The sequence below is a fragment of the Ostrinia nubilalis genome, chromosome 5 (assembly GCF_963855985.1).
Source record: "Ostrinia nubilalis chromosome 5, ilOstNubi1.1, whole genome shotgun sequence".
Taxonomy (NCBI): Eukaryota; Metazoa; Arthropoda; class Insecta; order Lepidoptera; family Crambidae; genus Ostrinia; species Ostrinia nubilalis.
In genome coordinates, this window is record NC_087092.1 from 16,632,100 (window position 1) to 16,648,645 (window position 16,546).

Consider the following 16,546-nt stretch of genomic DNA (forward strand, 5'->3'; position numbering starts at 1 on the left):
ATGTCGTACTTCATTGACAGGATTGCACGAATAGTGACGTTCCTGCGGTCGCCTCATCATAGACATTGTGAATCGATTGTGAAAATAAACAAATCGGCTAAATTGTGTTAAATTTTCATTGTGCTCAATAGCAAAAAGGTTCAGCTACTTACATTATTTTCATTTATTATATTGTGCGTTTCCTGTAATGTAATCTAAGCTCCCCTCCCTTAGACTAAAATTAGCCCTCCTAGACAAGTGATAAAACGTAGCAGTTGAAACGTTCAAAATCACTTCGCTCTGCCGTTTTTTGGTGTTAGTTACTTCACTCTGTGATGCGATTTTAAAATTACAACTGGCGATTCCGAATTCACAACTGAGGGGACTGAGGCTAATCGTGTTACTTGTGCTACAAGTGCGTATGGGCTTCATACTGATGCTCAAGCCATTAATTACTTTTCTTCCCGATTAAAATCAATGTAATCGATAATCGCCTTGAGAATCGTTAACTGGTATTTTCTAATTCGATAAAAATATTACCCATCTCTAGTTTAAAACTGTCATCCAACAGCGCACGAAATATTATGAGTTATAGATAATGATACCATTACAGAGGCGACACTTCGTTTACGTTTAGTTTCTGCCTATTGAATGAGGATCATTTCGATTTTTAGCTGTGAATGCAGATTTATGGGGCTAAGAAATCCTTAATACACAGTGCAAAAATTTTTGTTCTACGACAAAAATTGACGAAGTTATGGCCAAATTACTAAAAAAGTTCACTGACCGCCCGGCGCGGGGACGATGACGTCATTATATCCGATCCGAACGCTGCCGGCGTACTGCGTGGATAGAAAATATTTTTTTCTAGCCAAATTATCAGTTTTAGAGAAAAACTTGTTATGACATTTATTCATCAGAATAAAGTAAGCTATCGATAGGTAATTTTTAAAAATGGAAATTGTGAAAAATAACGCAAAAAATCCATACGCTCATACGATTCAATGGCACGCAGAGACGCGATTGGGGTCTCCGCGGTGGTATATTTCGCGATTTATTCAAATAAAGTGTACATAAGTGTTGTTAGAGTCATATCTTCTTCCAAGTAAAATATAAAAATGTATAAGTATTAATTTATTTACTTCTAACAATAAGGTATAACTTCTAACAATATGTCATTGCTATGAAAATCATTTCGATGTACACTTAATTAATACCTACCTGTTATTTAGTTTTTCTGAGTTAAACCTACGCACCTACCTATCTATTCGCCGTTCCCATGGGCGGGCCAGCTGCTGCAGGAAGGACAGCCGCTCCGTGCTGGAAATCTATTTAATCTTAGCCTAGAAGCTGGGTATGACTACCCCGCCCCTCTCCTCTCCCCAGGTCATAAACTGGGCATGACTTCCCCTTCGGCCAGAAGTTGGGTATGATTTACCCCCCCCCCCCCCGGCCCCCGAAACTGGGTATGACTTGACCCCTCCCCCTCCCCCCAGGCCAGAAGCTAGGTAAGGCTTGCCCCTACCCCCAGGCCATAAGCATAAGCTGGATATGACTCCCCTTCGGCCAGAAGCTGGGTATGACACGCCCCCCATGCCAGAAATGCCAGAAACTGGGTATGACTTGACCCCCCCCCCCCCCTCCCCCAGGCCATAAGCTGGGTAAGGCTAGCCCCTCCCCCCAGCCCTAGAAACTGGTTATGACTTGACCCCTCCCCCCCCCCCTCTCCCCAAGCCAGAAGCTGGGTAAGGCTAGCCCCTTCCCCCAGTCCATAAGCATAAGCTAGGTATGACTCCCCCTCGGCCGGAAGCTGGGTATTACTTACCCCCCCCCCCCCCAGGCCAGAAACTGGGTATGACTTGCCTCTCCCCCCTCCCACCAAGGCCAGAAGCTGGGTAAGGCTTGCCCCTCCCCCCAGGCTATAAGCTGGGTATGACTTATCCCCCCCCCCCAGGCCAGAAACTGGGTATTAGCATCATATTAAGTATTATTATGTTCAATACAAACAATCATTAAGTTACACTCACCCCAACCGCGTCTCCGCATTGCATCGAATCCTATGAAAATGTGGTTTTTGGACATAGCAATACTTGTTTTTCACAATTTTTATTTTTTAAAATTACTGGTCGATAGGTTACTTTATTTTGAAGAATAAATGTTATTAAAAGTTTTTTTCTAAAACTGATAGTTTAGCCGGAAAAAAATATTTTCCATCCCATTAGTACACCGGCTGCGCTCGATTCGGATATAATGACGTCACGCGGCCTTGCGTACGTTGACTTTTAGCGGCAAAAACGGCCTATGTTTATTACTTAATATCTTCGTAAGTAATGGTCCGATTTGGATAATTCAAAAAGATATATCTTTCTTATGTCTTAAAGATTAACGTAGATACTAGTTTTATTGAATTTTCTACAACAGTACTGATCCTCATTGGATACTGTAAGGAAACATCGTCATCATCATTTTAGCTACTGGACGTCCACTGCTGAACAAAGGCCTCCTCTAATGATTTCCACATCGCCTAGTTGATAGTGGCCTGCACCCAGCGTCTTCCTGCTATCTTCAGTCAGTCCATCTTGAGATTTTAGAAAAATTCCCACTCGTCACGGTAGGAACAAAGCTAGGGATGACCCACGCCTTCATTCCAGAACCAATAAAATAACTGAAAGTCAGAAACTTTCAGTTATTTTATTGTCTCTATTGTTAACTATCTCAGTGGTTGAGTACACGTATAACACTGGTCAACAGTGTTTTTGTTGCCCTTGATATTTAAATGATTTTGTGTCAATTAAGACCTACAATTTACGAAACTATTATTACTTTTAGCAGATTGGCTTTAGTTTTTTTTTAAATCGTCTTTTTCTGATTACACTATAAATAGTAGAAAATTAAGCAAGTACATTTTATAAAATCAAATTTACCTAAAAATAACCTCAAATTTTGTTCTGAATGGTTTTAATTAATTTGCAGAGAAGTAAAAAGATTAAAAAAATGCATAAATAATGTTAGATTTCAGAGAAACACCTTTTATAGAATTTTTTTACTTAAATGTTGTGGGTCAATTTCGCTATGTGACCAACGTTACTTAATCAGTCTGGAAACGATCCTATCTACCTTGATATCTTTATTCCATCACTCTTACGTCTTGATAGAATCATTATACCTGCTCGTCACTGCAATTTCATAAAAATAAATAAACATCTACCCACGTGACTGCGAAGAAAGTGCAGCTTATTATGCTCATATTTGCTTCGACATATTTTGCCCAATAAACTGTGTAATTTAGTGCTTTCTAGTTACCTAAAAAATATTACAATCAACACTAAACCTCTCCAAGCTTCACATACAGAATAAGTAATAGCTTTTTATAAGTTTGTGCATGTATATTCGAATTTGCCCACACATCTTGTTCCCAGTGAATTTTCTTTGCCCTATAGTTCCATATACATACATACAAAATGGGTATTAGACGTATAAGTGTAAGGCGAAGTAAAAATCTAAGGCGTCCAGACAATCTGACAAGTAATGACATCAATATTACTGTCATTACTTCCTTCGGTAATGACATTCTAAATCTCCCCACATACTAATAGCCTTGTCGCACTATAACCGCCATTCCTTGATTCCAGCTACCACATTGTCAGTTGTAATGACATTATTTTATCGTAATATCATTGTTACTGATAGTATCTGGTCCCATTACGTTTAAAATTGTGCAGAAAAACTAATTTAGTCCAGGTTCCTGGTCACTTATTAACAACGCATGTTTCAAAGAGCCCATATAAATTGTTTATCACTTGAACATTAATATCATAAAAACTAGAGCCAATTCAGTACTTTCGTTAATACATTCGTAAATTGTATGTTTCAAAGTATATAAATTCGAAGAAATAACCAGGGCAACAAAAAAAAATTTTTTTTTGTTGAGCTGTGTAATAGCTGTGAGATAGATGTTACGGGACTATTCTCACCTCTCCTTTTCACCGCTGCATCTCCTGTGTAGCTAGCACCTAGACTAGTTGATTTAAAGGCAAGGTATATCAGTTTTTAGGTAATGACTTAGTGCATTTAAAAATGTAAAACTTTCTAGTTTTTTGTAACATTGAAAAATCTTAAAAAAAGCATCATTTTTTTACGTTCAAGTGTTTCTAAGAAATTTAAATGGAAGCTTTTGATGACAACGTATTGCTTACTTTTTCAGCTGTCGAACGAATCACTTTTATACTCATAGGTCCTGTACATCGGTAGATTTGGTAAATAAATGAATCCATCCGGGCTCAGAAACTAAAAAAAAATAAAATAGCTGTATTTTTTTAATACTGGATTTGTCGATTAAATTGATCATATTATTGCGCCCTAACGGGTCGGACACTGGTGACCAGACACACTGTACAATTATTATAATTTTAGCCTATCTCGTGAGCTAGGTGTCAATAATTAGGGTGATTTACTAACTAACCAGTCGCATACGAACAACAGCAGTGAGATTCAAACAAGTTTGATCCATGATGCCGCACGACTATTGTGTGAGCCCACCCATAACCCAAGCTTATTTAGCTTAACACAAGGGGCTGGACGGGACTATTAGTAATTTGTGCAATACAAAGTGCATAAAATCTTTAAAAAAATCTTTTTATTGCTGTATTTACCTTCCTTTCGTATACTAATTTATGCGTCAGTGTCAAGTCTGCGATTTTTATTCTTTGAAATTTTCGTAAAATGGCTGCCGCCGCGGTGACGCCTTGTAATTAACAAATTAAAATTAAATTAGTGTTTTTAAGTGCATAAATGTACAACTTAATGGTAAAAAGTCATTCCTTGATTTTTACTTAATATGTATCTGGAGTTATTTGAACAGTATTTTCGTCTATAGGATGGTATATTTCAAAAAACAAAACTGCACTCAAGCGTGTTGTCACAGCAACCGCTGAGCACATACTAATTGAATTTCGGTCCATGGACCTGTTTGCGTGCCAGAAACAGTCTAGTTGACATGTCTTCTCTAGTACGTAGTACATTATAACTCAATGGTTCATGGATGGAAAATGAATACAATTGATCATCATCTTAATTCGAAAAGTGACCAGTCGTATAAAAACGTTTCATGGATTTGCGTTTTATTATCGAAAAAACATTCGCTAAAACTCATTTTTTTTAACAAATAATAAATCAAATTCAAGTTTAAATGCACTTTATGACATAATTTTTAAATTGTCACTATTAATATTTTTTACTGAATAACCTGTAAAGTTAATTCTACAATTTCTGAAAAATCACCTAAAAGTAACCTTTTCATTAGTGTAACCTAAAAGTAACCACAGCAGTTCAAAAGTAACCTAAAAGGTTACAAAAGTAACCTTCTGGCAACACTGCGTACGTCTGGACCCGGCTTAACTCTATTTAATGATTTTAAGGTTAAAAAGTCTTATTTCGTGACAATGACGATAGCTGCGCCCGCAATAACTTTCCCCATGGGCCATAAAGTATGGTCACGTGGTTCAGGAGAACGAGGTCGAACTGTTGAGGCTTCAGTCCTCTGAGGACAATGCTCCAAGTTTGAGGCATATGGGAAGGGATATTCATCAAGTATATACTTATGTGATCATGGTCAGATGATCCCCTTAAGAGTTTGTTAATGTCCTTCAACCTCAGCTGCTCATATAAATATCATGTCGATTTCTGAACGAATAGAGAGTTGTCAGTTGGTAATGCTATTGACATTGACATTTATTTGACAGTTCATTAAAGTTGTGGAGTGTCGAGGTTATCGTGGACAGTTTTATGGAATTAATATCTGGAAATTCGCTTGAGATCTCTTCGGAAATAAACGAGATGTTATAATTATCTCAAGATGAATGCTCTACTGATATTAGGTTTCATTTTTGTGGCTATTTACTCCTGCGTTTCATGGTTAGTATTCACCAACAAGGTGACGTCGCTATTTTCTGTTATTGTTTTTGTTTTGTTTACAATTTATTTTCGTTCTGTATATTTTTAGGCTCTTACCAACTTTGTTGTCATGGCTGTTCAAGAGAAAATACCATATAAAACTAAAAATAGGCAGAATCGCGGTATTGAAACTGATCCTGAAAGACGTCAGTCTGTCGAAGGATAGATACTTTGTAGTAAGTTGGAGTACCGTTATTAACTGTTTATGATGCTCTTAAGTAACTAAATAAAATATTTTTTCACTTTATTAGATGCTCTTATAAGAAATAATATCTTTATTTACTCATAAGCTATGTCAACACCAAAAAAACCCTTAACATACTTGCAGCACATAGATGAAATATCATTCCGGAGCAGTTTCTTCAATTCGGAGATAAACAAGCTGGTTTGGGTGGTGATCAAGGGTGTGGAGATCACCAATAAGGTGGAAGAGAAGCGTAGCGTGGTTGTGGAGACCATTTTGAAGCCCCTACTTTCTAAACAGAACTCTCTCTCAAGGTCTGATGGAGGGTACGATGTAGGGACAAACCTGGACTCCTTAAGTGCTGACTTAAGCAGAGCAGCTTATCAGGAGTTGCTAGATTTTAGAGACAAGAAATTACCTCACAGTTTGATAATGTTTGCACAGGTAATTGTTATGTTTGTTGTTAGTAATAAATGTCTGAACAGCTCTAAAAATGTTTAACAATTTTATAAGACTTGTTTTATCTTTTCAATTGAAGTAATTACACTACTAGTTCTATCCATCCACTAGGATAAAATGATAGAAAATTCACTAGAATTAGAATTTGTGTGGATAAAACCAGTCATAGATGAAATTTAATTTAATTATTTCAGTTTATGGGTGTGCACATATTCGATGCATCAGTGACGATACGTAACAGCATCGCACCGAACGGCTCTATCCATCTGACTGCGTCTGAAGTGCATGCGGACGGTGCAGCAGGCGGCCCAGCAAGAGCCCTGGTGTTCTCCGCCAACCTGGTAGACGTCCAGGCCAGGATGTTCAAAGACAACCACTGTTTAGGACACGCCGGGTGTAGTCTGCTGATTGAGGGCACTGTGAAGGCGGATGGGCCTCTAAATGTTGAGGTATGTAGGCAAATTAACTTTATGTATCTGTAATTTTGACTTTCACAAAGTAGAAGTCAACTTCAGATTGATTTAAGTATTTTAAACCACATGGTTAAGCCAACATTTTTAACAAATATTTAATTAAAATTGAACCATTATAATATATTAAACAGGTACATATTTACATCCTAATGGATATTTTTGTAACTAAAATCTAATTGACTTTCAGAAAATACATGCTGCAATAAGTAGCATGTACGTGTCATTAGAAGATGAGCTGTATAACTTCTTACAAAAGCACAAGAAACACAAACCAGCCAGTGTGAGGCCAGACATCATCAGTGAGGACCACATCGCCACCATCATTCCAAGATTATCACCAGTAATACCAAAGGTAATTGGCTAAAAAGGAAGGATAAGTCAAAATTAAGACATTTCTAAAAGTTTCAGAATCATGAAGTATTTTTTATCTATGTTACAGATATTTAGTTTAAAAGCAGACCACACGACACTGGGCTGTGTAGATGACGTCACGAAAACAATATTTCAGATGTCCTTACAAAGTTTACAAGTAAGTATAGTGTCAAATTAATAGTATTATTTACATTTATGAAACCATTTCAACCAGTAAAGGATAGATTGCGTCAAGAGAACTTCTATTTCTATTAAGAAACCAGATAGGAACTAATTCCAAATAGCTATTCATAAATCTATTACCCATAACTTTGGCCATATCACATGTGGATACGACAAATCTCTTGAGTGACTTGTCGTTCAAGGGAAGGTTGAAAGCACAAGAGCGCGCGGCAGGTCGCCCATGAGTTGCAGCCTTGCCTTTCTTGTACACTCCACGAGTGTACAAAAAAGGCTGCAATGCGGGCGGAATGGCGACAGATTGTGAAGCTTGCCACCAAACCAGGTGTGACGTCCACGACCACTCTGCCAAGAGTGTAGCGACGAATAAGAAGACTTACCCATAAAACCTAAAAATCTCAATCAAATCTTTTATATAAACCCTTTTCCTTCCTACAATGAGTTAAATGACTTTCAGGTGAATTCCCGCTTCAGCGCCGCATCAGTGATGGTAGACGCTAACGGGGCGGAGACGGCGGGGCTTCCCCAGGTGTACGTGGCGTTCCAGGCCGACCAGTACCAGCTGACAGCGGCTGGCGAGACGCTCGCGTCGCTCAACAAGCTCAAACTTGACGCTAAGGTATGTTGTGTCTGAACCATTGAAGCAGGAGACAGGACTATTTCCCACCTCTTATTGACGGTGTCCACCGGAGCCCAAAGAAACGGAACCGCGAGCTATTGTCCTAGCTCGGACATTCGTCCGCAGCTCCGCCTCAGGCTAGAGGCTCGCTTACAAACGAGCCTCTCCGGCTTCGATGGAACCCACAATCCCCTCCTCCAGTTGTTTTTATAGAGGTTTTCTCCTCGTGGCCCTGGTACAACAGGACCCCCCGCCGTAGCGGGTTACTGTCTGCTCCAAGCCGACCGTATGCGTATGCGTAACGCGGCGGTGAATTCCCGCTTCAGCGCCGCCTCGCTAACGGGGCGGAGGCCGCAGGGCTTCCACAGGTGTACGTGGCGTTCCAGGCCGACCAGTACCAGCTGACAGCGGCTGGCGAGACGCTCGCGTCGCTCAACAAGCTCAAACTTGACGCTAAGGTATGCTATGTCATAATCATTGAAGCAAGAGACAGGACTATTTGGGAAATAGTATATTGACCTACCCACTAAAACCCGACGGTCTCCGCTGGAGCCCAAAGATTGTCATAGCTTGTCCTATAAGCTAGTGAACTTCTCATTCCCGCCTCAGCGCTCGCTGCCCGCGTTCATGTGAATGTTTCTTAAACGCAAAGCTAAATGATTTTTTTATTAGTTTCTGGTGAAGAATTACGCTACCCACCAAATTTTTTTATTTATTTTTGTGATGGCTAGAAATATCCCATTCTTATTAACAACCTCTTTTTGAACAACCCTAGGCCAGATGACAGTGAAGTCTTACAACCTGATAGATCTCAGGGGAAATTTAACTACTAGAATAGCTTCTTCATTTCTTTTACATGATAAAGCATAGGATCCCACCCAATATGTTTCTGACTAAATAACTTACGTTTTAAATATTTTAATTTTACACTTCCAGCTGGAAAAAGGCGTTCTGAACTTATACCTCATAATAAGCACGCTGAATGTTATGTACGAGCACAGTGACGTTTTCAAGTGGTACTCGTCCCTAAACAAGAGGAAACAATTGAAGCCTTTGCACCTTAGAGAAGAAAATAAATGTAAGTAAATTATTACGGGTATTAGACCACTTTTTGATTTGATCCAATCTAAAACGTATTGTCAAGCTCATATAAATAAATAAAGTACTTCCAAATAAACGCCTTCTGGGGCTTTCGCGGAAGACCAGCTTCTTGACATGCCCTTAAGAGCTAAATGCTGAGTGGGCCTAATGGCGCAGTCGCAGCCCACTATTTTTTTTTTACTTGTTGTGTTATTTTTGTTTATAAATTGTTCTTACTGTGTTCAATAAAGTCTTATTCTATTCTATTCTTCTGCAAAAATTACATAATTTTTCACTTTATATTAAAGCAAAACTTCTACTTGCATAGAACATTGTATATTAGCACACTTCGCCTTAAACCTTAGGAATTAGCGAGGCAAATTAACGAATGTAGGAATTAGCGTCATAAATTAACGGCTCTGATAAAACTGATAACGTCAGTTCTGCAAGGTTCATTATCAAGATCAAATCAGTACAAGGTTATTATTAACTACTTGTAATGTATGTGATACATTAAACCAGACAGAAGCATGGATTTTCCTTATTTTGGAATTGTGCTAAAATTACTATTGTTTAAAATATTATTTACCGCGATACTGATTAAAGTACGCCCATAGCGTCATAACAGCGATAAAAATAACACCCAAAGTAGCCAAAAAGTTAGCAAACGTCTTTGTTACAATTGGAATAAGGTTGTGTTATCAAATTTTTGATCACTTGGTCGATTTATTTGACGCTGACTGTGCCATGAAATATCTAACTAACTTATGTTTCTGAAGGTATTGGATTGGATGGATGGATGTTATGTTTCGGTTATGGATACGGTTACGGATATAGGAATAATAATTATTATACCGGTTTAGGTTACGGTTACGGATATTTTTTTATTTCAGATATCCGAAAGTTTCGGTTACGGTTACGGATAACTGTGCTTTAGAATACAATTTGCAATAGTTGTCCAACACGGTTAATTCATGGCCGCACACTATACATCGAATAAAAAGTAATAAAAATCTGGCTGTTATAAATAAAATAAAAATAAAACAAAATAAAATATGTTTATTTCGAACCAGGGTCCATATAGTGTTAGTAACAATGTAAGCTTAAAACTATGTTAGTATTAATTAATTATGCCTTTACATAATAATGCTATACAAAAAACAATTTAAACCGCCTACACGCGAAACTATCCAAAACTTTTGAATCGGTTACGGTTACGGTTTCGGATACTTTTTTATTTCGGATATCCGAAAGTTTCGGTTACGGTTACGGATATCCATAACATCCCTGGTATTGACTAATATTTTTATTCCTAATTTTCTTGACAGCATGGTCAGGCTCCTCGATCCTATCGCGGGCAGTGAGCGGATGCGTGGTGCAGGGTTGTGCGGAGGTACGCGGGGTTCGAATCCTGACCAAGCTGGCCAGGGATAAGGCCCTGTCCTTTGGCTGCGCGGGGGTCAAGGTCAAACTCGACCAGCTGCTGGACACTAGAGGTCAGTACGCAGTAGTTATAAGGAGTCTTCATTTATGAAGTATTCTACCAATTTGTTCTTAATGGAGAGGCGACGACTAAGAGATATGGTAAGATTATTACAGGGTTTTTATAGGGATCAATGACGTGGGAGGAGACGGAAGGGTTCAAATCATTCCGACGGGTCGAAATAAGGGGGAATTGTTTGCTTTTGAAAAAGTTTACATTTAGGTGGTTATTGTATCATGTTCAGTTTTTTCAGCCATCTATAAAAAGCATAAAAATACACTCAGAACGTTTGAGTAGGCAAAGTTATATCTTATTTTATACATGTCTTATCTAACAACCGGTCTGTTCCCCAGACGAGCCCTACCAATGGGCGATGGCCCGCTGTGTGGTGGGGCGGCGGCACTGGAGCGCCGAGTTGCTGGTGGACGGCGGCTGGGCGGCCCCGGGCGGGGCCCCGGCGCCGCCGCCCCCGCGCAAGCAGCACGCCTGGGGCTCCGCCCTGCTGGCTGTGGCGCTGGTCAAGTGGGGCAGCCACGGACCCACTGACTCCAAGGTGGGTAGTGTCCTAGTGTGGTCTAGACGAGCCATACTAATGAGCGGTGACCCGCTGCGTGGTAGACGGAGACTGGGCGGCCCCGCGCAAGCAGCACGCCTGGGGCTCCGCCCTGCTCGCTGTGGCCCTGGTCAAGTGGGGCAGCCACGGGCCTACCGACTCCAAGGTAGGTGCTGTCCTAGTGTGATCTAGACGAGCCACACTAATGAGCGGTGGCCCGCTGCGTGGTAGACGGAGACTGGGCGCCCCCGCGCAAGCAGCACGCCTGGGGCTCCGCCCTGCTCGCTGTGGCGCTGGTCAAGTGGGGCAGCCACTTGCCCACTGACTCCAAGGTGAGTGTTCTAGTGTGGTCTAGACGAGCCATACTAATGAGCGGTGCCCCACTGCGTGGTAGACGGATACTGGGCGGGCCCGGGCGGGGCCCCGGCGCCAAGTGGGGCAGCCACGGGCCTACTAACTCCAAGGTGGGTACACAATACTTGACAATAATTTGTCGCCTTAATTTAAAATGCATTGAAAAGTGGCAAACAACGCCAGTTGAACACTTTTGACCAGCGGTGACACGTTCTTACCGTAGATAGAAGTCAAGACTCAAGTTTAAAAGAAAGTTCAAAGTTGCATACTTTGGTTTTAACGCCAATCGTTTTGATGTTTACATTTAAATTTTTTCACTTTCTAGGTGGAAGCCATGATGGATTGCCTCCGTCTCGAATGGAGCACAGCCATCGCGGAAACCATAATCACTCTCGTGGACTGCCTCAACGAGTACCGGCCTGCCAAAGTAACACAAGCCCCGCCCCCTTCGCCCGAGGGCGTGGCCTCAGAATCAGCGGACCAATCGCCGTGCAACATCGCTGTAAACGTAGCGCTGTCGCATATCAACTTATTCTTTATTATTGATGAGAACATGTGCTTGATGACGAGGGTTGATGCCGTGACGTTGGAGAAGACAGTCAGCAAGTCTGGCGCGGTCGTGAGCGGGCTGAAGGCTGTTGATATGGTGCCTTATAAGGGTGAGTAGACAGAAAAGTTCTTGTTGTTTTCCTTTTTTAACCACAAGAGAGAATAAGCTCTTGACAAGAAAGCTCTTGACCTGCATAAAACCTGGAAACTGGAAAGTGATGATCAGGCAGAACTTATTATTACACTAAACAACTAACTATTTATTTGACTAGCAACTACACTTCAAAGAACTCATTTTACTTTCAATGTAATTTAGCCATGACGTCATTAGTATTACTATGCCTTCTTGAGTTCCTTTTAGCTATTGTAATTTTCCTAAATAGTTCTGTGTTTTTTTCACAGGTAATTTCCTCTGCCAAAGATCCGACGAGATCCTTAACTCTTTCTTCCACGTGCGTCTCGCCAGAATCGAACACGTGCCTTCCAAGGAGCGTTTCTCCTCACTACTAGACTTCCAGTTCATTGAAACCGTCGAGTTCGAATGGAGCGCGAATTTGCACCTTAAGATACTGACATTAGTGCGAGCTGTCAAAGGTTTTAGGCAAGAACTGAGAGAGAAAACCGCCTCTCCTGAGTCTTCGGTGGATACGGAGACGAAAGGGAGAGCGTCGGATTGGAGGGTCTCGTTCAAGGGCGAGACCAATTTGGGACTGCATTTGTCGAAGGAGAACGACATGCTGTTTACTACCGGTAAGTTTCGACTTTAGAAGTAGTTATTAGTAGTTCTAGTAATTTGTGAAGCCTATAGGTAGCTCTTTTAGCGTGGGACGTCCACTTACAAGACATCGTAAAGGTAGCGGTGAAGCGCTGGTCGCAGGCCGCTGTCAATCGATCAGCGTGGAGGGCATTGGGGAGGTCTATGTTCAGCAGTGGACGTCCTGTGGCTAAAATGATGATGATGATGATAGGTAGCTCTTTTATATGCCCAAAACTTTACTTTTACGTAAATGTAAACACCTCTGTTACAACCATAATGTTCCCACGAATTGGTGACGAGGCAAATGTTTTTGGGATAAAATAGGCCCTAAAATAAATAAATAATCAGATTCTTTTTCCGTTATCTAGATGACATGACGATATCCTACGATCACGAGGCCGGCTTATCCATCATATGGGTCCAGATGAAGATGGTTCTCAATGGCGACGAGATTATATCCGTGGATGGATATTGCATGGAGCGAGCGACGAATGACCATGAGGTCAGGGTGGAACGGAAGGCGAATGAAGGCTTCGTGTTGGCTTGGAATAAAGTATGGTAAGTTTTAAAGATATTAATACTACAGGGATTTGAATATACGAGTTGTGTGTCATGAACTTCGCAACACCACCTAGTATCGTAAAAAGTAATTAAAAATAGTGCGTAACTGACAATCCCGGCGAAATAATGTTGGTTCAAGTATTTGTGATAAGCTGCATGTAAACGTGATTTCAATGGATCTCGCAAAATTATTGCATGGTTTAGCACTATCCATGTTTATTTCTGAAATCATCTCAGGAAAGAACGAGGGAGATGAACAGCCCGCAAAAATCTTATCAAAACTTTATCAGTATTTTTCCATTGCAATTTTTTAAAATATGAATCTGAGCACGCGCATGTGTGGTTTACAGTGATCATAATCTTTTCAATGTCTTTTTTTATTAAGTTGAAAGATTACTGTCACATAGAGAGCACTTTATTAAATATTCTTGCAGGTCAGTGAACGTGGATTCCATCCGCGTGGTGTTCCCATACAAGCACCGGTTCGCTGACGCGGTGCAGGGCGACTTCGTGTCGCTGTTCAAGTGGGTGAAGCTGGTGCACGCCATCAAGAAGAAGCCCTTCACTGCTGAGAGTCCGTTGCCCAGCGACTTGCATATCAAGGTCACTATAGTCTGGTCTGCGAGCACGTACAATTTTGTCCAATGACCCCGAGCTACGACTGTGCGACGGGCGCCCGCAGTGAGTGTGCGAGCGCGACAGCAACATAATTACGCGCGAGCGATAAGGATACGTAGCTTGGGGTCATTGGACAAAATTCTACGTGCTCGCAGACTGGGCTTTAGAATAGCTCTTTAAGGCTTTTTGCCCACTGTAATTTGAACCTTATTCACTTATTGTAAGGTCGTAAAGCAATGAAATTTTTTAACATGCTGTGCACTAAGTATGATGGTTTTGCACGTTTTAATGCAACCTTACCACTTCGGGATAATGTGACCCCTAGGCCACATACATCGTGATAACCCTGAAGATTCGCGTCATCGCAATGTGGCGCTTTTTTGCATAGTCGCAAGGACTTCGCTCCACTGTCACAGGAATGTTATCGCAATGTGTGTGGCACAGGTGTAAACATAATGATGAAAAGAATTGCCATAAGATACATACTCAGTCAGTTAGATAGATATTTATTGGTTGTGTTTTGTTTTTGCAGATTCAAGAAATATTAATCGAAATGAGTGACGATCCGTTCGAAGTGAAACTGCGTGACAACTACGAGCTTTTAGAGGACGAGTACAAGGAAAGTCAAAAGAGACGGACTATGCTTGATGCTAAGGTAAACCAATCTTATTACAGTTGATTTTGACAGAGTAATCTGTGCTAGGCTGATTGTTAAATCCATATTCAGAAATCAGACACAGGTTAGCGTATCATCCTTACATTGCCGACATTCCACCAGCTCGCACTAAACGTTTCGCTGACTCTTTTGTAATGCAAACAGCTAAGGATCGGAATGGAAATCGCTGTCTGCTGTCCCCAACACTATAATCCAGGTCTCTTCAAGGTGAGAGTGAATAGGCATTTAGCCATTTGCTGGGCAAATATGTACTATCCAGGATTGCATCTCATTTGGCATCAAGTGTGATTGCAGTCATCATGTTTGTTGACGATGGCCACCAAGAGTAGGTACTAACTAACTAGAACGACGTAATGTTATACTTTTTGTACATTATAATATAAACTACTGACTATTATATGACCTTAAGTCCTGTGACTTACCTGGTAGTATTTTTGTTTATAACCTGAAATCTATTTAATACCTAAATGTGTAATCTATATCTTTACCTACCTATATCTAACTAAGCCAATAATGTCTAAATGTTTGCTACATTTACCTAAATGTTGTATTGTTGTGTTATGGCATAATTAAATAAGTAAGCGAATCTGGGTGCGCGCGTAGGTAATAATATTATCGCGCGCCTAGAACATTCCGAGCTAGCCGTTAGCAATGCGGCCCGCTGATGGGCCGGAGGCCTCTCGCCTTTTATGGTGAGAAGCTTCTAGCGGCTCACCGCGCCGCACACGCGGCCGAGAGCCGCCAGTCGTCGTCGAACTCTCGTGATCTGCGAACGTACTAGTGCGCACACCCGGACGCGCCTCATTTTCAACATACCTACCTAGACTTTTCATTTCAACTATCACCTACGTTCACCCATCGACCTACATCGCCTACAATGTTCAATATACTTCCTTGTTCTGCATAATGAAATAGTGGCTGCCAAATAACAACAAAACGTTTGCCTTTCAGGTGCAAGAACTATGCAAGCCCCACCTATTCTTACCCGCGGGTAAAGTCGAGGAGCTATACTCGGCCTTACGTCAGAAGGACGCACAGATCTACGTGCAGCGTTGCCGAGCCGCGCCTCCGCCACGCACTCGCCTAGTGGCTTGTTGCCTTAGTGGCTTCAGACTTATAGCATTAGCTGACCCTTCCATACATGGCGCACAGAACGCGCAGGCGAAGATGAGAGATATAGATTTTGACAGGTAAGTTACTTATTATATCGTCGATCCATAATTTCGGTGTCTACGTGCAGCGATGCCGTGCCGCGTACCCGCCTAGTGGCTTGTTGCCTTAGTGGATTTAGGCTTATAGCACTGGCTGACCCTTCCATACATGGAGCACAGAACGCGCAGGCGAAGATGAGAGATATTGATTTTGACAGGTAAGTTAATTCCTATGTCGTCGATCCATAATTTTGGTGTATACCTGCAGCCGTGCCGCGCCACGCCGCAGCCGTGCGCCTTGTAGCCTGTTGCCTTAGTGCAGTCTTTTCCAAAGTGGGCGATAACGCCCCCTTGTGGGCGCTGCAGGCTTAAAGGGGGGCGGTAAGAGACCCAGAAAAAAAAAATCGGGACGTTGTGTAGAGGCTTGGGAGGCGTCATCTACTAGGAGGACTCTTAGACACCGACTGAGTTCGACTCTTGACTACAAAAATGGGGGGCGCTAAAAAATAATTTATTCTCAAAGTGGGCAGTAGACTAAATAAGTTT

The 16,546-nt window shown here is 41.4% G+C and overlaps 1 protein-coding gene across 1 annotated transcript in view; it reads left to right on the forward strand.

The window, feature by feature from the left end:
* Positions 1-5,735: 5,735 nt before the first annotated feature.
* The window catches only part of LOC135072087 (protein hobbit), a 57,334-nt gene continuing 46,523 nt past the window's right edge, over positions 5,736-16,546 (forward strand). The window contains exons 1-18 of the mRNA XM_063966036.1: positions 5,736-5,892; positions 5,981-6,107; positions 6,260-6,559; positions 6,769-7,023; positions 7,235-7,399; positions 7,487-7,576; positions 8,057-8,218; positions 8,545-8,676; positions 9,155-9,296; positions 10,627-10,794; positions 11,135-11,500; positions 11,566-11,666; positions 12,014-12,347; positions 12,640-12,987; positions 13,363-13,552; positions 13,990-14,158; positions 14,706-14,828; positions 15,801-16,039. Coding sequence (XP_063822106.1) covers positions 5,834-5,892; positions 5,981-6,107; positions 6,260-6,559; positions 6,769-7,023; positions 7,235-7,399; positions 7,487-7,576; positions 8,057-8,218; positions 8,545-8,676; positions 9,155-9,296; positions 10,627-10,794; positions 11,135-11,500; positions 11,566-11,666; positions 12,014-12,347; positions 12,640-12,987; positions 13,363-13,552; positions 13,990-14,158; positions 14,706-14,828; positions 15,801-16,039 — 3,470 coding nt within the window. The 5' untranslated portion in view covers positions 5,736-5,833. The remainder of the gene's footprint in view (positions 5,893-5,980; positions 6,108-6,259; positions 6,560-6,768; positions 7,024-7,234; positions 7,400-7,486; positions 7,577-8,056; positions 8,219-8,544; positions 8,677-9,154; positions 9,297-10,626; positions 10,795-11,134; positions 11,501-11,565; positions 11,667-12,013; positions 12,348-12,639; positions 12,988-13,362; positions 13,553-13,989; positions 14,159-14,705; positions 14,829-15,800; positions 16,040-16,546) is intronic.